This window comes from Lethenteron reissneri, chromosome 24, assembly GCF_015708825.2.
Source record: "Lethenteron reissneri isolate LAM-NWPU_2019-01 chromosome 24, ASM1570882v1, whole genome shotgun sequence".
In the NCBI taxonomy this organism is placed as follows: domain Eukaryota; kingdom Metazoa; phylum Chordata; class Hyperoartia; order Petromyzontiformes; family Petromyzontidae; genus Lethenteron; species Lethenteron reissneri.
Window position 1 is genome coordinate 12,179,366 of NC_083802.1, and position 23,155 is coordinate 12,202,520.

The window sequence follows — 23,155 nt, forward strand, 5'->3', positions numbered from 1 at the left end:
TTATATAATTACCGTCCATTTTTGTAAACGTAAAAAAATGTTGTATTATTAGGCAATTATTTGATGCTCACAGGCATTCCTGTGCCGAAACGTAACGCTTGCACGTAACATGACTCTTCAATGTTAGGATTAGATGTGCATGTTTTGAATTTGCTGACTCTTCCTTTACAGGAGCTATACGTGTGGTTTTATTTATTTATATATGGCAGAAGTGGAACATTTGAGTAAGTAGCTGTCATGAAAAATACTATAATTTACTAATTTAAAAAAAGTGGAACAGAATACGTGCTGCTCATGCTTCCTCCTTAATGTGTCGTGTACTTGAGGAATGTTTTATTTTAAGCACCTTGTTATTAGCTAGTCTTTGGACAGCCTGTAAATGTGACATGGGTTCGTTTCCAAAAGATCAACGCACTAGTAGCTTAACCCTGTGGCCAACAGGTGATAAATTCCGCTGCATAAAAGATGTTTCAGGGTTCTTTACCCAGAATTAAGGTTTTAAGCGAATAGAACAGCAGCATCTGTTTTGTTTTTAAAGTACAATAATCTTGGCTCCACATGCCTTTTTCCACTTGATCATTTATCCTTTAGTACTACTACAATAATAAATTATGTAGGAAAAAAGAACATTATCTCTGTATTCCAGTGCAGTTTGTTCCGATGAGTACTCAGCTATAATAAGCAATATGCACTGCATACATGGTACACCAGATATAATTTTCAACCAACAATATTTCCCCAGAATTTCTCAGAACCTTTGCCAACAGCCTGAACCAGGAACAATGTAAGAATGCAGACCACAACATTTAAAAAATAAATTGGCATGGTAGATAATTGTTTTAAAAAAAATGTTTTTTAAGAGTTTGTCGATCGGCAGGTTTCGTGTGGTAGGTTAAAGTGTGGGTACCCCCACCTCTTGCCAGACGTCTGGATAGTGTAGAAGAATATGCCAAATTTGCCCTCTAGAGTGGCTCTCTATAACCACCTCTTGCAGAGGGCTCCTTCCACTAGCAATGGCAGGAGCAAACATTTGCAAGGGCTGCACCTTTACCCCTTTTATAATAACGTTGGTTCCACCCTGAAAGAGACAATTGCTGCTGAAGAGTAAGTGGGCATGCACGAACACTCGCTCACTCACCTCGTTCGCAGTGTGGGCCTGTGAATCCGTAGACACAGGCACAGCGATTTGGCCCAATGCATCGGCCTCCATTCTGACATCCCGTATCACACACAGCTGCGAAATAGATCAGCTGAGATTTACTATTTGCTTGTCATCAAAACTTTATGTTGCAATGTCTTGGGACTAGTCCTACAGTTTGTATTTATTTCCCAGTCTGCTTGTAAATCTACCATTTCAAGACAGATTCCGGATATATTCCAGATTCCGATTTTTGATAAATTATTGATACTACATTTAATAATTTGTGAACTAACTTGTATGACTTTACAATGCCAATCAGCTTAAATAAAATATATATTTATCATAAATGTGGACACGTAGACCATGAATACACTGTGGTAATACTCTAAATACAGAATGTGTGGGTAGCTTGTTGTTGTGCGAACGTTGATCTCAGCTGAGATCAACATTTTCCTGCAGCTGTTTTTCATTATATTTGCTTCTCATAGTTTAGAGGTTGCAGTTTTACAAAGAATGAGGCCAGATGAAAAAAAAGATTGCTCAAAATGGTTCGAGCAAACAATCGTCTTTATAGACTCGGATTTTGTGAAGAATCTTTTTTACATTATAAAAAAAGAACATTTGAAACAGAGCCAAGTCTGCATTCACAGAAAGAATCGGGACTGGCTCCAAGTGGCTGATGAATAGAGAAAAAAATGGGTCTCAAATATTTCCCAATAAAAAGAATGAGAGAGAAAATGCACAATCAGCAGATCTCCAGTCCATGCGTGACTTAAGAGACCACATCTGCAACGTAATTAATGTTCGCATTAATTAATCTTACATTTTTGCCACTTAGCTGGGCCAAGTTTGGTCGTGACTGGCTCAGGGAACTGATCTTTAACGAATGCTGGAATGTATATCTTTTTTTTACTCTTTACAACAACATTTATAATGGGTGAAAATCCATAGCGATCTCCTTGAATACTTTAAATAAAATAAAACTGTTGGCAATAAAGAACTCCAGTTATGCTGACATAGAGCACGTGAGAAAGTGTTTCTTTTGGCAATTTAATTCTCCCTGCAACAAAGGAAATATTTAAAACGTACTGAAATTGTTCAGTGACGTCTTAAAGTAATCTCAATTCATCTAAGCGTGTTTCACCCGTAAGATATGTACTTCCTAAATAATTATTCATATTCTCAAATTTCAGGTTTCTTTCAACCTTACATATTCATTTTCTTCTTGGCTCCACACTAATTTATAAATACTTTGGTATTGATTACGGGAGCCAAATGGGGAAGGCTTACAAATATTATATTACCACAGAAACCAATTATTAGCTTCATTTACAAATATATCTCTGAAAGTTAACTCATCACGGGCGAGCTTATGTTTTGCCAATTCTAGAGTATCTGGCATGTACCCATTATATTACACATATATATTGGTTGAGTATATGTTTTTATATTTCGTGTATATATTACTTACACTAGTGAACTCATTAGCAGCGTGGCATGCACAACATGTGTAACGAAAGTTTCAAAGGATGATAACATTTAAGAGTCTTTTTTTTACACTTATACACAAGTCAGTTAAAATTGTGATGCGGGTGCCTTTTTCAGCACGTAACTTTCCAAGCTTGCTGTTTCGTAGAGTCGTAGCTCATCTTTAAAAAAAACCGTTTACACGCACACTGCAGTTCACCAACACATGCATTAGCATGAGGACAAAATAAAACAATTATAACGTCAGCGGCTTAGGGGACTGTCGTGGCGGCTGCGAGAATGCGTTTGTCACGTGGGCGACAAAACAAAAAAAAAACAATTCGATTATGGACAAAACTCACGCTGTCCGCAGTGGGTGCCGGTGTAGCCCTTTCCACATGAGCAGTGGTCGTCCGCGCAGCTACCGCCATTCATGCACCTGATGTTGCATTGGCTGACTGTGAAATGGCACACCGGTGATTTCCCCATGTCAGCAGAAAAACAGCAGACACCCGTTGAATTCGTACACACGCGTAGTAGATACGCGTTGATTTTTTTTACTGCGCAAAAAAATATTGTGACGTTAATAGGCCAACTACTGGTTCAGTCAAGTCAGTCTTTATGAAATCATTTATCAGTCGCAGAATTATATAAAAGTCACGTAGAGCACACTGCACAAGAAGTGATTTTATTTTAGAAAGCCGCAAGATATCAACCATCGCTAAGAATGTCGATCCGTCATTTCTCATTGGCAATGCAACTCACCAAGACTATCAGTTTGTTGTTGGGCTGCCATTGCCCCGTTCAGCGTCATGTGCGACTATTGAATGTGACAAGAGCATGGTTTGACGTGGCCTTGTCAATGAGCCAATCACAAATGACTAAGAGATCACATGCTGCTCGGTGCCCTTAGTCTCATTCCTGCACAGGACGTTACATCGTATAGTTGCCAGAAATTATTCTCCAGGCTTGTGAATTCACTTTGGGCAACAGCAATCGTGATTTCCTACTATTTAGGTTTTCGCCGTTGTGCTGTATAGCTCACCGATATCTTTTCGAGTTGTACCGCGTGTTGGATGGCATGATGTCTGAATTCCGTTCCTGAGGAGCCCCCAACACTTGGAGCGAAACGTCGGACATCATGTCAAACAGCACGTGGGAGAACCCGAAAACACACCTGAGAACTAGAATAAATTCCTCGGACGAATAGGTGACTGGAGGAGAAACACTGTAGTAAAATAAAATAAAAACCTATCGTACGTCTGGGACAGAGATTTAGATACACCGGCGCGTGTGCTGGCCATCCTGGAACTCACTGGACTTGGAGCCGCAGGTGGATGAGATCTGCCCGCTGGAGCAAGTGCACATGTTGGGACGCGAGCAGAACCCATCGCCGCACGAGTGCCGACAGATCGCTGCAGCGCACAGAGCGAGAGGTGCAAGAGAGGGACACGTTAGGACATCGCACACGGTGGATGCGCGTAGGCTTCCACAGTCGTGCTGCAGAACTCTCCGCTGCGTTTGCTGGGTTGTGCCGTGTGCGTTTGCTCGGCACGCATGTCTGACATTTCACTCCGAGCTACCAGCAGGCCATGGGGCGAAACGTCAGACACCGTGCCAAACAAACACGCGGGCACAACCCGAAAACACATCGGAGAACCGTACAGTGCAACTATGTGTGGAATTTCCACGGGAGAGAGACTGAAAGCAGACACAAGTTCGTTGTGTTACATGTGTTACTCTTCGGCAAATCGCACAGGCCTAAGAGTCATAACGCAGGAAAGGATTTCGGAGTAATAATTTTTTATTAAGTGAACACCTACGGAAAATGACAGCTACACCATGAACAAATAGGTTACCCGGACAAATGTAAAGAGCAAACTGCATTAAACGTGGACAGATATTTTCTGGCCCTTTAGAAGTGAATAATGTACGTGAGATTAAGAACACATCACTGCGTGTGAGGAGGTGGGGTTTATGATCATCGATAAGGCAACGACAGTTGGATGTGTTGCGCTCAATTCCTCGGTGTGGCTGTGTGACGGTCGGGACTTGTGACGCTGTGGTGCTGTATGAACGTTTTCAGCATTGCCGGTAAACGCAACACGTCATGCTGTCACATTGCCTAAACTGCGATCAACCACATTGTATCATTAATTTGCTGTTGAGTTGGCCAGGGAGGGTGTGTTATACTTACGCACGATACACTGGTTGCCTCCAGGTAAAGTCTTCCAGCCGGGACAACAGTAGGAATGAAACCGGGATCCGCACACATTTGGTCTAAATTACATGAACCAGAACAACAACAACAAACAACACAAACATTTTTTTCAATGTACAATTTTGTGTGCGTTTTATTTGAACAAATTAAAATGCAAACGTCCAGGTAGGCGAGCGGGACAACTCAGTGAGTTTGTAGATATTCCACAGCAGCCTCGATTTGGCTGAGAAGCAGTGACACACAGAAAAAAATGTTCTCCAGGACCATGTGGTATCATCATGTTACTGATAGTATCTGCCAAATGAAGTCCATTTTTACACTCGACCATTCCAAAAAAAAATAGAATTCCTTTTATAAGCGTGCATGCATGTTGCGAGCGTGTGCATTGCTCGTACATTTGTATCATTGTTAAATGATTTGCTGGTTTAACGTTTTTTTTTTTTTAAGGCGACTAAAGTGCCGATGTTTTGATACGTTTCACTTTTAGCATTCGGTTTCCCAGACACACACATGAGCAAGAATCGACGGAAAAGAGGGGCCGTGCGAATGACCGATGAGTTGTTATTCTTTCCATTTTACCCATTTTATGGTGTGCGTGTGTGTGTACTTGTCGCCTATGCACAACACAAGGATCACACGGAGACTTGTTTGCGTACCAGTCTGGGATACGAAGGCCGGCAGGGATTTTGCTGTTGTTGTTGTAAAAGTGCCAGGGACAAAAAATAAACAACCACCACCCCCCCAACACCCAACAGCAACACGCACGCACACACACAAAGATCCCCCGTACAGCCTTAACACACTATTGGGGCAAGTGCTGTTAGCGAGCACCTATGAAGGTCGGAACGGTACACGAGGGGGTGGGTGGGCAGACATCACGCCCGGACCGCCTTTGTCTCCCCCAGTGACGATGTTTACACACCACACCAGGTACTCATTTGAGGCTGAGTCGACCTAGGTGAGGCCCAGAACCGGTTCAGATAATCGTCACTGGCTGTTGGCCGTGAGCGGGAATCGAACTCGGGTCGCCGGGTTCGTAGCGCAACGTAGCGCTAACCGTTGCACCACCGCTCCCCACACAATATAGACACACGCACAGACACACGCACACAGACACACGCAGAGACACAGACACACACACGTGGGCTCTCGACACGCGCACTGTCACGCCGCTGGGTGTGTGCTCGTAATTAAATGCGCGTAACTGAAAAGTGAGGGGGAAATAAATAAATGTAAGGCTCCTGGCCAAAAGTGGGTCCAATTAAAATAACACGCAGTTTTAGAGTTCAATTTCCCAAACGCATTCGGACATCGGACTGCGTGTGGATCACGCTTGCTCGGTCGGTTTTGTTTTTATTGCCGCTTCTGATAGGTAGCAACAAAGCTATTTTGCTTCTTGCACACAAGCACTCAAAGTCATAGACGGTTTACCTATTCTTACACAACTTGAACAAAGTGTTTACTTCTTTATGAAATATACGAGACTATTTCGGGAGTGGAATGATTCACTCTCCTGACGAATCCACAGATTGTCATGATTCAGGCTCCCGATTTAATTCAAGAATGGCTTTAATCATTTTTTTTATTGTCCACTGCAGTGCAATGAATGATTAGTGCCTCCATTAGGCTGCAGTGAGTCACGTGAAGCTGACATAGCATGCACACGAATTGAGATACAGCGCATGTTAAAGAGGCGATTGGATACGCATATCATGATGTTAACATTGGTGTTCATCGATCAGTCAGTATATGTTTCTACCCCGAATATATTTCATAGAAAGCACTGTTGGAGAGCCAAGCCACAACATTGTACTCAGATTTTAAATGTCGTGGCTTGGCTCTCCAACACACCGGTTAGTGCTGTACTAGTGACGAATTGGCCACGTTCTGTTAACGTGACAACCCTTACTAGTTGGCTGTGTCGGGTGGTGGCGGGATTTAACGACACATTTATATATTTACGCGATCTAACCCCAAAAACTCTATAATGGATTATATTGGTCGCGAAAGCCTGCTACGTGTTAAACTGCTATTACTTATAAACGTGGTGTATGCTTTCTCACCCCTTGAAATCGAAGTTTTTACATTTGTGCAGAAAAACCCAGAAGTGATTCGCAAAAACGACTTATGTGGAGTCTTGTGGCCGGTTTTGCACGTGGGAGTATTTTAGTTAAGCGGAATGGCTGGAGAAAGCACAGTTTTGCAAGGGGTGAATCAAACTCTGCACGTAACACGAGTTGTATTGCCTCCTAGAGGCACCATGTGGCCCTGCATGTAGTTATCGCATGCGGACTCCGTCTCTTTGTGGTCCACCAACCTCAAACACACTGGCAAGACTGTGCTACACGATTGTGCTACCAGGAAAAAAACAAGAACCCTCTTAAGGCCAGCCAATGGCCATGTTTGGCAAGTGGATGTGCAGATGACAATGCTGTTAATTTCTACAAGCGCTTGTTAGCATGTGTTTGGCAAACAATAAACTGATGCCTCAGAGGAATGTTGCTAATTCCATAGGAGGATACGCTCATCTGGTGTAACGTAACTCTACAATGCGTTCCCAAACCAGTGCCTATTTATTTCAAGGGATGGCCAGCACTTGGCCTCTGGACCATTTCCCCACAATATTAAACCAACAGTGTAGCTTGCTTTGGCAGGTTCAGACAAGTCTGATTTTCATGTATAGTGCCTGATGTTACTTTACCAGTCAAAAACAATCAAGCGGATTCAAAGCAGCGCTGATGTCTCGGGGTGAAAACACGCATTTGCAAAAAAACAGCCGGTTAATTGGAAGAAAACTACAAAGACACAAAGTCAATGTCACGAATTTACAGTGATTCTCTGCCATTGCGCCGCTGCAATAAGTACTACGACTATTATATTAGGGAAAGCGTAATTGCAGCACTGCCGCATCAAGGCATGCCTGGTTTCATTTCCTCTCAACATTTTTATTTATTTAAACGCAACAGCAACAACAACAACAAAACTCGAACGAAATCATATTAATGTGAACGTTATTCCCGGTAATTTTTTTTTTTAAACCACAGTAACAATTTTGGTCAAATCTCAGGAGTATTCCTGGACAGAGCCAAACGTGCGTAGGCGGGCGGGCGGGCATTCGAGGAGGCTCGGTTTTGGCATGGGTAGCTTTTTCGTTGTTGAGGCTGGTGCGTGCGTGCGCGTGGTTGTGCAAGTCCCTGGCTCACCCTCGCAGAGCGTCGTGGCGGCCCCTTCGTGGAGCCCGTGCCACGGGGCCCTCCTCGGCCGGCGCGAACCGCTCCGCTTGGAAGTCACCCTCAGCCCCGAGCGTGCCTTCGACGGCGAAGCCCAGAAACGCCGAGAGGCAAAGGGCCAGCCTCAGCAGCCCTCTCCTGGCTTCCATTTTCACTCGCGATGCTTTGTCTGTGTCTGTCTGTGTGTGGTGTTTTTTTTTGCTGTTCCCACAGATCCTTAATTGAACCTCTCCACACCCACCCCCCCCAAAACCCTCCCCTTACCCTTGTCTGGGGGTTTCCGGCCGAATTAAGAGCGCAGAGCGCAGGCTTTCTTGGAGCGGAGGAAGTGTATGTGTTGTGTGCACGCTTCCCTAAGTGGTAAACTTCAGAAGATCTGCGCCCCTTTTTCGATGTTGCACAAACGCTCTTGATACGGAGCTTCGCTGCTTGCAGGTTCACACTGCTGTAAATGAAAACAAGAAAAACAATGCCACATTTGACAATTCTGCTTGCTAATATGAGTCAAATTTGGCACGGCATGTGCATCAAGTGAAAAGTTTAATGTTATGACTTCTAAAAAAAGTGCTATTATTACAATACTGCTATTTCATGTCAAACGTTGATATAGTTTCACGAAGCTGCATTAGACACGCACATGCAATTCGCCCCGACGCTAAACATTCGCATGGACATAGGATGAGAGATAACAAACGACCTCCCGAAAGACGAGCGAACTGAACAGGATGCTGGCAATGTGTGGCATGCGGTCACCGAAAGTCACTGCGTTGACATTCTTTCCCATTTCATGGAGAGCACAAATAGAAAAAACGCCATGAAAACGCCGACGGCGTCTATTTTATCGCTGTATTTTGCTTGCAATTAAACTATTTTGTGAACGTGAAATATTTCAGTTAACAAGCGCCACAATTTTGTTGAAATTAGAACATTTATTTGTTGCGCTTACTACGAGAAAGGGGTTTTAAGGGTGCGTTTTAAGCGACTTTTTATTTTCCCTGTTAACACAAATCAGTGACATTTTAAACATTTTGACACATATATATAAAATCTTTTGCAAGCTGATTTACACATAGGAATACCAATGCTAAACTCAACAGTATTTGTACATTTGATTCGCATCAAACGTTTTACTCCCGCATACGCATAACGATACTCAACAAGATGCAAGACATCTGTTAGCAATTTAAACTTTCCTGTACTGCGCTCCAAAAAAAATACATTCTTTTAACAATGTCCCTTTTGTGCAAGAAATATACCATCGAAAACTCCTCTACATTGGTGGAGGATATTTTAAAGCAATCTATTTCAAATAAAACAAAAGGTTTGCTCATAAATACCGAGTCCAAAGGATCATCATACCTGCGATCATTGTGTGCGTGTGTGCTCCAGAAAACGTGCGCGCTTCTTTGCAAGACAAGAACGCCGTTCGTTACCTTTAACTCCGATTCCCCCTTCCTCTGCGTCGGATGTGGGGTGGGTGGTGGTGGTTAAACGTCTCGGAGCTTGCGGTGTTGCTCGGTTGGGGCCGAGTCTACTGTGGGTGTTCACGGTCCCTCGGCACTGGTGCGGCCTCGCAGTGAGCCCGCAGAGTGCGACTGAAACCATCGGCTCTCGCCGCCGCCGCTTAAAGGCTTTCCAAGGCGAATCGCGTGCCTTCGCAAAAGGCGGATCCTATGATTGACAACGCGCTGTAGGTTAACAGAGAGGAGGAGGAGGAGGCGGCTTGCGGAGTGAAGGGGGGAGGGGACGTGATTGGGAGGGGAGGGTTGAAGAAGGAGGGAGGTAGAGAGTTGTGCGTTTAGGATAGAGGTTTTGCTGGGGTGCCAAGTGGGGATTGGGGGTGGATTGAAATGCAGGCGGGGAGGGGTTGGCAGCCTTAAAAAAAAAATCCCCTGCCCCTTGGCTCATTTTTTGGGCACGAGCCACTGCTGCAGAACTCACAGAGTGTGCAGACGTCCAGCAAACCACAGCAACATTGCTGCTGTCCGCCCCGTTAGCATAAGTAGATGGTTATTAGTGTTGTGTTTACCAGGGAGTAAAAAAATAATACAACGTTCTGAACTCGTTATGTAATAATAATTATAAAAAAAAACTGATGCAGAGATCTACATGAGCTGATTTAGCTTTCACCTAACGTATTAGTTAAGCTGCATGCTCTTTGCGTTCATTCGTAGCTTGAACAGTTGTGCTGCAAATACGTTCCCTATGAACTTGTTTCGAGTTAAAGAAGACACGTTTTCATGGTGTGAACTACACAAACGTATACACAGGGTGAAATAGGCAATCCTTAATGCCAGGAACCAAAGTGGTCTGTTAACTTACAGTCATTAATCAATCCAACACTGGATGAAGTCCTTCACACGCTGTACGTTATGGGGGGAGGCGAGGTTGTTTGACCATACTTCACCACACTGGTCATATTAGGGTTGGTGAAAGTGGTGCCCAGAACTTAATTCAGATATTATTCTCCACTAACATTGTCCATCACCAGGTTCAAACCACAGTGCACTAACCACTGTGCCACAATTCCACCCTGCTTACCAATATTCAGGATTATAAAAAATACACTCTAAAGAAAAATTATGATAATAGATCAATACATGAAATATTACATCTCAATAATGAGCACTGCTAAGTCACAGCATGGGTGTGTGCGCGTGTGTGGCGAATGTTGCGATGGGGTGGCACAACGCGTTAGCGTGCTGCACTACGGACCTGACGACTCGAGTTCAATTCCTGCTCACTACCAACACCAGTGACAATTATCTGCACCAGTCCTGGGCCTCCCCTAGGTCAATTCAGCCTCAAATGAGTACCTGGTGCGGTGTGTAAAAACATCGCTTCTGGGGAGACAAAGGTGGTCGGGCGTGATGCTGACCACCCACCCCCCTCGTGTACCGCGCCAGCCTTCATAGGTGCTCGCTAATGGCACTTGCCCCAATAATCTGTTTAAGGCTATACGGGGGATCTTTGTCTTTGTGGCTAATGTGGCGATGGGGGTACACAGTGCTCTCACGAGGGAGCCCCTTGTGTGCTGGGATGCTAGGATCTTGGCTCACTCTCAGACCATTAAAAGGACGTGTATCAATCACTGGGCCTTGGGGGGAGACGTCTCAGTGCTTATGTTCGAATAGAAATAGTTTTTCCCTTCCAAAAAATGTTGTTTGTTTGAGACCGACACCAAGTGATGTCGCGTGGTTTTGGCAAGTTGCAGGTGGTCCCCATCTCATGTGAAACCTTGCATGTTCTCAAAAGCAATTACGTCCAGATAGCACAGAAGTAAGCGCTAATGTTTAATTACAATATTCCTGCAATTGCTCATTACTAAAATAATGATATTACCATATGCAGGCATGCGTGCAGGATTCAATTGCAAAGTGAATAACTCTGAGTTCAATTTCACAATTTTTTTAAAATTATAATTATTACTCGGTTAAATACTCGGTAATTATGTACCACTTTCAAAATTATTTCTAATTGCAGTAATTGTCCTTTTAATAGTCTACATATAGGACATAATTGTGGTAGCATTACTGCAAATGTTTAAGAAAACATTGTAATCTTATCAATTGTGTTTCTTGGTAAATGTTGATACTAGGTCTGTTGCGTAGATTTATCCTATGCTGCGCATTGTAATTGGCCATATGCAACAGACATCATGAAATAAAATCTCAATTTGGGTTTCTCACCATTGTTTTTAAGTACAGCACCAGTTGGTTATGTCTTCAACTGAATGTGTAACGTTTGTCAAGTGCATATTTCATAAGCATTCAATTTAACATACTTTTAAGTCGTAACAATATGTTACCACAGATATCACAATTGCATATTTGAGAATCATATTTTTAAAGCAAAACATTGTTGCAGTAATACGTATAATAAAAATACAACTGTCTTTTTTCAAACATGTTATAGCCAGGTATTAATGTTCTACATACAATCATCTCCATTAGAACGTCTTATGTTAAACACCACATACAGTACATTTCTCTTGGCATGCGAAATAAATAGCCATTGTTGGCATAGACTTTTAAGAAGCCCCCTTAAGGGGTGATATGACTGAACAAGCTGCCAGACCAAAGAGGGCCTGGCATTGATGGCTCCAGCAAACCCAACCATTGTACCCTGGTCTGTTACCAATTTGCTTGGGAGGGTCTACTGCATGCTCCTGGTGGCCCATGTAAAGCATGCCTCAGCCTTGACCTTTATTAGGAGTGGGTTTATAAGCTTTGGGGGTGATTCGCCAATTGCGAATGTTCAGAATGTTCCTTCTGCCCCGCCAATGTGGGCTTTGTCATAACATTTTATGGGCTCGAATCCCTCAGAACGGCCAGATATGCAAATTATTCTATGGTTTAGTTTTAACCAAGAGACTTAGGAACCGCACGACTGCTTGAAAGTCATGTGTCCAATGCTTTAAATAATCACAAACATAGATTCAGTTATTTTGACCAGATTCGTGGCAAAGCTGCTAAAAAAGCAGGCAAACATGTCAGCCATAATCACACATCATCACTTTGTTCATAAAACCAGCAATTTAACATAATTTACCGTAATAGGGTGGTTTACCGAAAAAAAATACAATAGCTCCTTCATGAATGACGTCAGTAAGGGAAAGGAACGCACTTTAGGGGAATAGTAGTTAGGCTGACAAGCAGGGGATGCATTGTGAATATGAAGCACGGTTACAGGGAATAATTTGTGTTGCCGTGTGTCACGTGGTCAAATGTACAAGTGTGCCATGCCGTATTGATATTCAAAATAAGGTTACAATGTAATTAAGTTACTAGATGATGTGGGTGATTGGAACTGTGTGATACAATGAATGTCTTTTTTGGGGGGTTTTTTTTCACACAAAAATCGCTGATGACCACAAAGTTATACTGGTCTTTCTTTGAAAGACTTCAATGAACAATAGAACAAAAAGAGCCTTTTATAAAAATCATGGCAGGGTTCCTGCTGTTCATTTCATCATAAAAAGTAGAACATCGTATCATGTTAATTTTGTATGGAGATGGCAAGAGATACGCAGAGCACGATTACCCTAAAGCAATATAACGTGGCCTAAATTAAACAGAAATAATGAGTCGTCAAGTTTCACACAGTGCAGAATTTCTCCTCTGAAATGCGTGGCATCTTAAGCAAATAAGGGAGGCCCCACTGAAATTACCGTCGTGTTTAATGTGCCACGGATCTTCACGAGTAAAAACATTCTCAGTATCAGCACCAGCCTGTACAATTTGAAAGGCAAATTGAGTCGTTATACTTATTACACATATGTCGTCTCAAAAGTAAAGTCCATTACACCGTTACAAATAAAACAGTGAAGCGTGTGCAAGTTTTCTGTTAAACTGTGAAATACTTATTCTTAGGTGTTTTCGGTAAAGTTACGTAGGTAAAACATTAAAATTAATAAAAGTAAAATAAAATAAAAATCACGACGTTTCGGAGGCAACACAAGCTTCCGTCTTCAGGTGGAACCGTCACAGCCACGACAGCTGTATCAAGTAAATGAGAGATTACAGGAGCTACCACTCCGTTTATACTTCATTGTGTTAGTTATGAAACACAATGCTGCATTAGTGCACTGCGCTATGAACCTCGCCGTCTGAGTTTGACTCTTGGCCATGGCATGGTGTGACATCTGAACCGGTCCTGGGACCAAACTCCTTCACCAACGCACACTGGCCAGAGGGTCTGAGTGGCGGCACAATGTCTAGCACACTGCACTATGAATCCAGCGGCCTCAGTTTGATTCCCGATAATGGAGAGTGATATTTAAGCGAGTACTGGGACTTCCTACTTCAAACACATTACACACGAATGCTCCATCCGTGCACATCCTGGTGGTGTTGCGGCGCTCTGTACAGCATCTGTTGCCTCCTTGGATTGGTTGAAAAAAGTTAGCATTCAACTATGACGTGTTTCAAAGCTGGGTTTTTTTTCTCCCATCCTGCCATGCAAAAGAAGAAGATTGACCAGCATGGCGAAGTATGGAGAAAACAATCGCCATGACTGAAACAGCGTTGAGACGCCTTCGTCCAATAGTGGATTGACAAAGGGCAGGCAGTAAGCTATAATTCTTGCTGCAATGGAATGAGTGTGGTATTCAGGTGGGTCTGTTTGGCATGCGAAAGTGCAGATGATTTGAACCCTTTCAGAGACACCATCAAAATTACGTTGGCAGCTGTATAAACTATGGGCAGTTATTGATGCCATTATAAGCCAGTGGAATAATCTGGCAAGAGCGTCACGATAACTACATCGGCAAATAGCATACTGCTGGTTAATAATAATAGATACGCCGACTGGCTCTGTACTCTGTGGCACTAAGTAGTTCCATATATTCGTTAAATCACTGAACATCGGATTTCAAACGTTTAACAATCCGGAACCAAAATTATGGTAATATTCAAAGGTTGATTCAGAATCATTGTCAGTGCAAACTCGTTTTAACTTTTACGCATATTATGAATGTTTTAATTGGAAAGCAATTTAGCAATTTTTTAGTCAACGTCAGGATCTTAAAATGGCCATTTTTGAAGAGGTGATCCATGATAGATGTGATCTCACGTTCGAGCTGCTGAGTCACTGCCGTATTAAAAAATGTCACGCAAAACTAACTCACTTTGTCAATCGCCACGAGTGGCACTGCATTTTTTTCTCTCTGCAATGGACTAATGAATCGAGTTGAATGTTATCGTAATTTTGTTTTCATAAAAAATTGTCCTGATTATTATCTTAAAACATTTTTTTTGTAAGGAAAATGTAAAGATCAGAGGATTTAGAGTGGCACCACAATGTTTAGCAACACTGCATCATGAGTTTGATTCCTGACAAAAGCTAATATCAGTGAAGAGCGAAATCTGAAGCAGTGCTGGGACTTCCCACTTCCACTTATCACAATGACCAGCATGGTGAAGTATGGTCAAACACCACACATGACTGAAGTAGTGGATTGACAATGGGCCCGTACAATACGACTATAAATACACAGCAGAAAGGCCACTTTCGATATACAGTACGTCTTAGTCAATGCAGGAGTCTAAATGAAATATTTACAATGAAAGTAAATTATACGTGTAACATTGCAAGCTTTCACAAACCACACAAAATAACACCTGCAAAATGTAGAAAAAAATTACCTCGTGAACATTTGTAATGTTGTCCCACGTTGTGATACTCAGAAGTTTTTTCGAAACCGTCGAATACGTTCAACCCAATTTTTTATCCCACTCCTCTCACTCTGCTCTACAGCGCTACCTTTCTACAGCCACCCTCAGTTCATACACTCGGGCACAAAGTTCTGTCTGCATGGTCCAGAGCTGTCCAGGCCCTCCACAGCCCCTCCAAAGTCTGCACAGAGGTGTCTCTGCAGAACTCAAAACAAGACTGCTCAGACAGACTGCTCAGACAGACTACCCAGACAGACTTTCACTCTCCTTAAACATTCCCCAAATAATTGCTTTTAAAACCCCTCCTGTTCATCCCTCCCAAACAAGACATTCCTTCTTTATTAAGAAACCTCTCCTTCTGATGTTTAATCCCTTTCAACTGACCATTGTTTCAATCCCTGTTGGTCTTTCATGTTACCAGACAGTTCAGACGGACTTTGACCAGGCTTTGTGATTTATCCAAGATTCTTATCCCGAGTTACACCAGGATGTTAGGAGCTGGCTTCTAGAGGCCGTGTATACCCTTCCCATTGATACAATTTTCATTCATGCCCGTCCATTGCAAAATTAGTTTTTGCATCTCTGTCTTCATCATCATCATCATCACGCATGATAATCCACTGCTGGATGAAGGCATCCACAAGCCATTGCTGTCTCTTCCGATCCTGACGATGAAACATTCACCTCACACCAGCTGTCATTGCTCGCTTCATCTCCGCAGGTGACGTCCTCCTCCTGGGTGCTTTCTACCCTTTGGCTGGCACATTGGTGAAGAGGAACACAAACAGCGACAGAGATGTAGCTGACATATGCAGTCATAGATTTGGTTGAATATAGTTCATTGTGAAGATAATTCATTACCTATATGGAATTTACGGTCCTATTTCAGACAACCGTTAGATGGAGGCCTCCTCGCAATGTGTTGAACAAAGGGGCTTGTTTTATATTCTCTTCTATTTAGGATTTATCTAGGGTCCTTTCCGGGGCGCTTTACAATGCCAGCCGATGGCGGTACACAAGGGGCAAAGAGGGGAGCAACGGGTGGGGTGGAGCGGCTGTCAGCGAGGGAGGTGACTGAATGGATGGAGAGACAGGGGCTAGGGATGGAATTGATGTTGCTGGGGAAGGGAAAGCAGAATAAGTTGGAACGTGATGGTGAGTGAGGGTGTCTGATGGGTGCAACGTGGATGCATGCGTGAAGTGGTCAAATGGGCATGGGTGAGGGTAGGTGACGGGTGGTAGGTGCAGAGTTCTGGTGACTGGATAGTTGAGCTGATGGAGGAGCACAGCGTAGGTCTGGGGGAGAGATGTGGTTGGATGCACATATAAAGTCACCATGCTAGCCACTGGTTCAAATCTCACTCGCTACTGATTGCAGCCACCAATGAAAGTCGGGTCGCTGTGATTTCCCAGCCCATCGTGCTAACTGATGTGCCACACTGGTCCCCACACCGAATACCCACAATGATTTTATGGACATACACCATCTCATTGCAGGCCGATGATGCAAGCACGCAAAAAAACATCCCCTGTAATGTGTTACACCTGGCCTTTTGACCCGAAATCTCTTCCCACTGTTTGTTCAGAGATATGGAACGTCTGGCTGTTCTCACGAAAAATGTGGCCCATCTCATTTTGAGCACTTAATTTTTGTAAAGCAACATTCTGTCACGATATAATGATAAATATGCCCACACATGTTTTTAAAAGATAATGCTGTAAAACTCAATCTAGACTTAACATGACCATTTTATAAAGATGTAAAAAGAAAGCAACGCATTCATGTTTAAATGTTCTTTGTCGAAAAGTGGCTGTTACCGTTGAAGTCCGTTAAGACGTTGGAATGTGTCTAAAATTACCGGGGTTTTTTGGCGTTGTTTATGCTACGCCACCCCCTAGTGGAACTTGCCTCATAAACGTCTGAAAGTTTATTAAAATATTTTAAAACCGAATATCTGCAGATGTCGTAATTTTATCGGGGGGAGGGGGTGGAAAAAAATATGCGCCTCTTTATTTTAACACTATTTTTTCCTGGCTAAAAGTTATGATGACATGTCTGTCACACATGGCTCAGGATTACATATAGTATATCTGTTTAGGGGGGGAAAAAAACCCTCCACTCAATCCTTTGCTCCGCGGCTTGCCACCTCTGCCCCCCTCACCAACACTACCCAACCTTCCCTCCCACCCTTTTCTGCCCTCTCCGGCCCCTTCCCCTTACTAAATTCCCATCTGAGGCTGTCACTGAAAAACGCACCCCATGCTGACTCGCATTCCGCCGTCGGCCGAGCTGCACGAACAGCGTTCTCCCAGGAATTGATTTAGCGGGTGAACACGGCCAGTTTTCAAACTGCTTCTCAAGCGCATTGCTTTGGCATGAAGCTAGAGATATGCAACAGTTCAAACTTGTGTCATGGCACCTATGCTTCTTCTTAATATGGCCAATGAAAGCAAGTTCATACCAGCCAGAGATAACACTTAATTTGAAAACATTTCAAATGTGCGCAAAAAAGGTTTTACATTTTTTTATGTTACATATCAAATTTAAAACCACACTGCCACACATTACATTTTTTTCTTAATTAAATATACATGTATCCGTAAATACAATTCAATATCAAACGTTCGTTGTCGTGAAGCTGAATTTATTGACTTAAAATGGAAGTAAGAGTTTTTAAAATCATAAAGTGTATTGAAACTTGTAAATCACTGTCGTATATATTTATTCCTCCAAATGTGAGAGAAGAGCTGTCGACACAACGAAGCTGTTAAGGTCACGCTGCAAAGTCACGCGGTATTTATTTTAATTCATTCTGGGGTCGCTGGCAATGGCACTCTGAAGACAAAAATCTAAATAAATATGAACTTTGCCAAGGATAATTTAATTGGTCAACGATTCAAATAAATAAATAATCTGACAATTTACCGTAAAAACAAACTACATAAAACAATCTGAACTCTCAATCTTAGCCCTGGAAGACCTTAAAGGCAAAGTCTACAGAATCTCTTAATCTCCTGAAATGTGTTAAACCGTGAGATGAAAAAAAACACACCGTGAAAATTACCATTCCACTAGTCCCAGGTGACAAAATTAAGGCTCAACAGACCGAGACGCTTGACGTAGGGGTGTTAAGCATAGTGTAACTCTGTGCCGATTGACTGTTTTCATACCTCCCTGTACCCCTGCGATAGGACACATTTAAAAGTATTTTCTACTATTTATTACAAAACATTTACATGCTATATGTCACTGTCAGCCTTTTGACATATTTTCAGGTCACTGGTTTTTTTTCTCTCTCTCTCTCATGTAAATCTCAAATTATACTGGTGAAAACCATGTTTAATTACTGTTTCAAAACAATGTACAGTATTAGTTCCTCAAATAAATAATATTTGTTCACATTCTCTGTCATTTTATGCAACTTAAGACCTTAATGAATCACGCAATATGATGATGATGATGATGAATAAGTATTTTACTGAGCTAAAATGTTCCCAATAGTTTAGAAACAGCAGTGGCTATCATTCTCTTGGAAGGGGGCGGTAGTGGTAGTGCAGTGGTTAGTCCACTGTGTTATGAGCCTAGAGACTTGGAGTTTGATTCCTTGCCATGGTTTAACATCCTTTGTGGGGTGATGTCTGAACCGATCTTGGGTTCTCCCTTCAGAACCCGCTCGAACCAGCATGTTAAAGTGTGGTATTTTGAAAAAAAAAACCTCGTTACCACTATAATGGCGCTGAGGGGCTCATCCACATTGGTTAATAATAAGCATAAGAAGTCATAATTAGCACGGTTGGCTACATACGGTGTGAACGAAGTTCAACATACATGTTTGCATACAAATCGCATTTCTTCACGGCAGAGAGAGATAGACAGGCCAGAAAGATCGAGTGAATAACGGCTGGAGACTGCATTAAGTTAGCAAAGGTCTGTAAAAAAATACATGTTCATCATTAATTAGGGCATCTTTACTGGCCCATACACTCAAGACCATTGTGGGCAACTGCTCTTGTTACCATCAGTGGAGGGAAGCGTGCCATGGTAATAGCAAAGGAATGCGAGCATAACAAAAAAATGAAAAAGCAATTCATTTCATTCTCCCCTAGAGAGAGTGAATAACATAACCTTTGCGGTCTCCTTAACGCTTGCCACATTGCATGCAGGAACTACGCAGGTGGGAGAATTTGTGCGGAACTTGGACTGCGAGGGTAAGAACTTGCGCTGCCATATTGGGCAAAGGTGACATGTGTGATGGAGGAATGGAAGGTGATATTACACAAACAAATCTGAAACTTGTCATCAAGCGTACCATGTCCATTTTACTCTCCGACGTATAATAACAATGTTAATAGTTACATATTTTATGGCCTTTTGTCAATCCCGCACCACGTTGGCGATGAGGGTTGTTTGAGCATACTTCACCATGCTGGTCAGAAGCCCTTTAATGTGACATTGCGTATATGAAAATGCTGCTTAACATCTTTTTGGCTGCTGTTGAGAGAAAATGTAACATGTTTTTTGCCTTGAAAGTTGGTAATGTAGTAAAATGAAAGAAACAAAATGGGTAGATTACCACTTAAATTGGTAGTTTTGGCAAGCATTTAATCGTGTAGTAGAAATTAGATATAATTGGTAAAATATTTCTTGACATTTATTAACATAGGGCTTACATAATAAAACATTATATGACCTGATCCAAGTATATTTTTGTGTAACGCTTTTGCGTAAAATGTAAAATTGCGGTAAAAATTTTAGCAACAAAAATAACGATTCCTCCAAACACACGTACTCATTTTTTTGGCCCGATTCGCCAAACAGAATGAGTTGTCCCCCTTTTTATTATTACACGCTTTTTATTAATTCAGTCTGTCGCTGTCGTCGTATCCTCAAATCTTGTAACTCTAATTTAACCCACTTCCCAATGTGGTATCGACTGCAAACTTGGTATACTTATGTCATACTGATGACAATACTATATTCTATCATAAAAATAAAAAAAATTAATATTCATTTTTATATATGTTATGTTTCGGCTTGGATGCAATTGTCCACGCTCAACTGACGTTGGCTGTAAATCACCACGGTCCCTTACGTTATGGCAAGCTTCGGGGCCACTTCCTGGAGTCGTGGAGTTCTTCCATTACTAGTACATTTCATGAAAGCGTATTTAAAAAAAAAAAATTAAATATTACTTATTCGCAAAATAGATCACATGTAATCGCCAGCCTGGGGGAAATGTCGCTGGGAATCGGGGCCGCGCCTTATTGGCCCATTCGCGCTGCCGATGGACCAAACTGACCAATCGGGCTCCGTCCGTCTCCGTTCGTGTGACAGTTGCTCCATTGGCCAATGAGGCACAAGATGATTGCGCTAAGCCAAAGGTGGCTATAGTTTATGCAGAAGTTCTGCAAAAAGGTTGCACGATGAAAGTGTCAAACGCACACACGAACTCGGGTGGAATGGGCAGCCACACCCCGTCAAGTGCTCCCCACGCAAGCCACGATCCAAGCGCAACAGACACGATCCTGCACAATGGCGAAAAGTTTCCACATATTTGCGTTAACTATCCTTCATCGTTGGCTGTGTCCTAACCCTGTCCACTTTGGGCAATTCCGCAATTGCGGCACGAGTAGCTTTTGTGCAAAATCGGCCCCACATGATTTGCAAATTGTGGAACGGGGCCCATTTTGTGACAAAGCGGCTGTCATTCCGCCAAAATGTGGTGGAATGATGGCCAAAATATCTAGACAAATCGGAGCCCCAGTTCATAATGATACCTCAAACCCCAAACTAGATGTGTTTATTTGGCACGAGTGAGTAGAAATATTGGGCAGTGCTCATAACCGGACATTTTTTGTGAAGCACTGCAATATTCAGCCCAGGGAAAATCACTGCGCTTTTGGCGCCCATTAAATGTCTCCCAAATTTCATGGTACGTTTCCCGCATACCCTTAGAACGAATGAGTGCTTGGAAAAGGAAAACATCAATTGGTACTTCTCATAGTTTTTAATATATTTTATAGACATTTGACCGGCGATTATCTTGTTTTTTGTTCCAGTTGTTTTTTTAACTTGCTTACCAGGACTAAATAACCGTGGCCAGGGAGATGTTACGTATGTTATTTATCTTGGACGTTGTTATTGGTATTAACCATTAGAGTAATGTTATATTATTAGCCGTATTTCAAAGGCTTCAAAGAAAATATACGGTCAGGGACATACATCAGGAAGCAAGAGAACAAATTAAATTAGAATGACTGATGTCTGCTGTGTTATAATATTGGGCAATCATAGGCATCAATATACCAATATGTTGTCTCATGCATCAATATTAATAACAAAAATTACCCATCCCTCAGTCTGCTCGCTTAAATATTTAGTCATCCAAAGCCTAAATATATCCCATCGATAACAAATTACATTGAGTAGAAATGACTGGCAAAATTAAAAACATAATTAGTGTGGATTGCCAAATGCATGGTCTCTGGACACTTAGACTAGTACTTCTTGTACTATAATGCCAAGCTATCGATCATTTAAGATGCTATTTTTAACAACCCAAGATAGTTGATGTGACTAATGATAACACATGGCAATGTGAAATCAGCAGTACACAAAGGGAGTCTACAGGAACGTGAATAGAACATATTACAATGTCCCGAGACATAGTACAAAATGTTGTTCAGATTAAGCAATTTTTCCATCGGATTGCCTGAAAGCCAGTCCAATTTTCTAACATCTGCCTTTAAATACAGAACATTATAGATGGATGCTAGGCGCGATGTGGCACATTCCTACCTTAAATTAAGTTTCCTTGAAAATGGATTATTAATAATGCAAAGCACATGAAAATGAAATAATGTTGATGCAGGACAGCAAAATTAATATGCTATGCATTTCCAAATCCAAAAATGACAGAATTCTACAAATTAAAATAAAGTAGCATTTATCTGCCAAAAGAATTGTCAGCCTCCTTGTTTGCACTGGTTATTACTCAAGATTCCAGAAAGTAATTTTATAACCAACTCGATAGATCCAAGGAATTTGTTATTTTATTTTATTTTATTCCAGAGACACTCTCTTCTTTATCCATCAAAATTTGTTTAAATGTGATGATGAAATGTAAATTATAATAATCACATTGTTATTCTACAAAATATAAATCCAATACTGTATGTACAAAATACATTCGGCAGTAAATATGCGTACACCACAGTTGATTGGCATGTTGTGTGCGGTGAGGTAAAATATGTGTACTCCCACCCCTTTCACAATGTCTGGCCGGCATAGAAGAGTAGGCCAAAGCCATCTATAGTGACTCTCTAGAGCTCCTTATAGTTGAGACCCTTCCGCCCACAGTGGCGTGAGCAAGACATTCCAGGACTGAACGGTTACCATCTCGACCATTTATAAAATGTATCAACCTTAACATCTGTGCTGACATCCTCAATATTGGCAGGCGGCCATGGTGCACGCCTGTAACCCAGCGCTGTGGAGGCGAGGGTTGATGGACCACACAAACGTTGTGGAACTCTCCTCCTGTAGGCGTCGAGGTGCCATAACCCTGCCTTGCTAGAAGGCGATACAGCAAATGAACCTTATGGCGGGACCCCGGGGTCCCGAATAAACGGAAGTCAAAATCGTAATTAATCTATTTATTTTTGGCGACTCCGTCCCACCGCGCACATAAACCTGGCGCGGATCATTCTGTTGTCACGTCGTCCAAGCACAGCAGCGAGGACGAATGCGCAGAAGAAACAAAACTTTGTAACTTTGATTATCGCATCGTGTAGAGCTCGTCGAGAGAAATAGATTGCCTATCGTTCGCCTTCAACGGACATAAAATGACGTCGCAACGCAGTTTATGCGAGAGCCGGGGGCTTATAGGACCCCGGGGTCCCACCATAAGGTTCAAATGTA

General features: G+C 42.3%; 1 protein-coding gene across 1 annotated transcript in view; it reads right to left on the reverse strand.

Moving 5' to 3' along the window:
* The window catches only part of LOC133346604 (fibrillin-2-like), a 79,217-nt gene extending 69,497 nt beyond the window's left edge, over positions 1-9,720 (reverse strand). The window contains exons 1-6 of the mRNA XM_061558292.1: positions 9,493-9,720; positions 8,033-8,504; positions 4,806-4,888; positions 3,925-4,023; positions 2,971-3,066; positions 1,139-1,234 (exon numbers count right to left, since the gene is read on the reverse strand). Coding sequence (XP_061414276.1) covers positions 1,139-1,234; positions 2,971-3,066; positions 3,925-4,023; positions 4,806-4,888; positions 8,033-8,208 — 550 coding nt within the window. The 5' untranslated portion in view covers positions 8,209-8,504; positions 9,493-9,720. The remainder of the gene's footprint in view (positions 1-1,138; positions 1,235-2,970; positions 3,067-3,924; positions 4,024-4,805; positions 4,889-8,032; positions 8,505-9,492) is intronic.
* Positions 9,721-23,155: the final 13,435 nt, after the last annotated feature.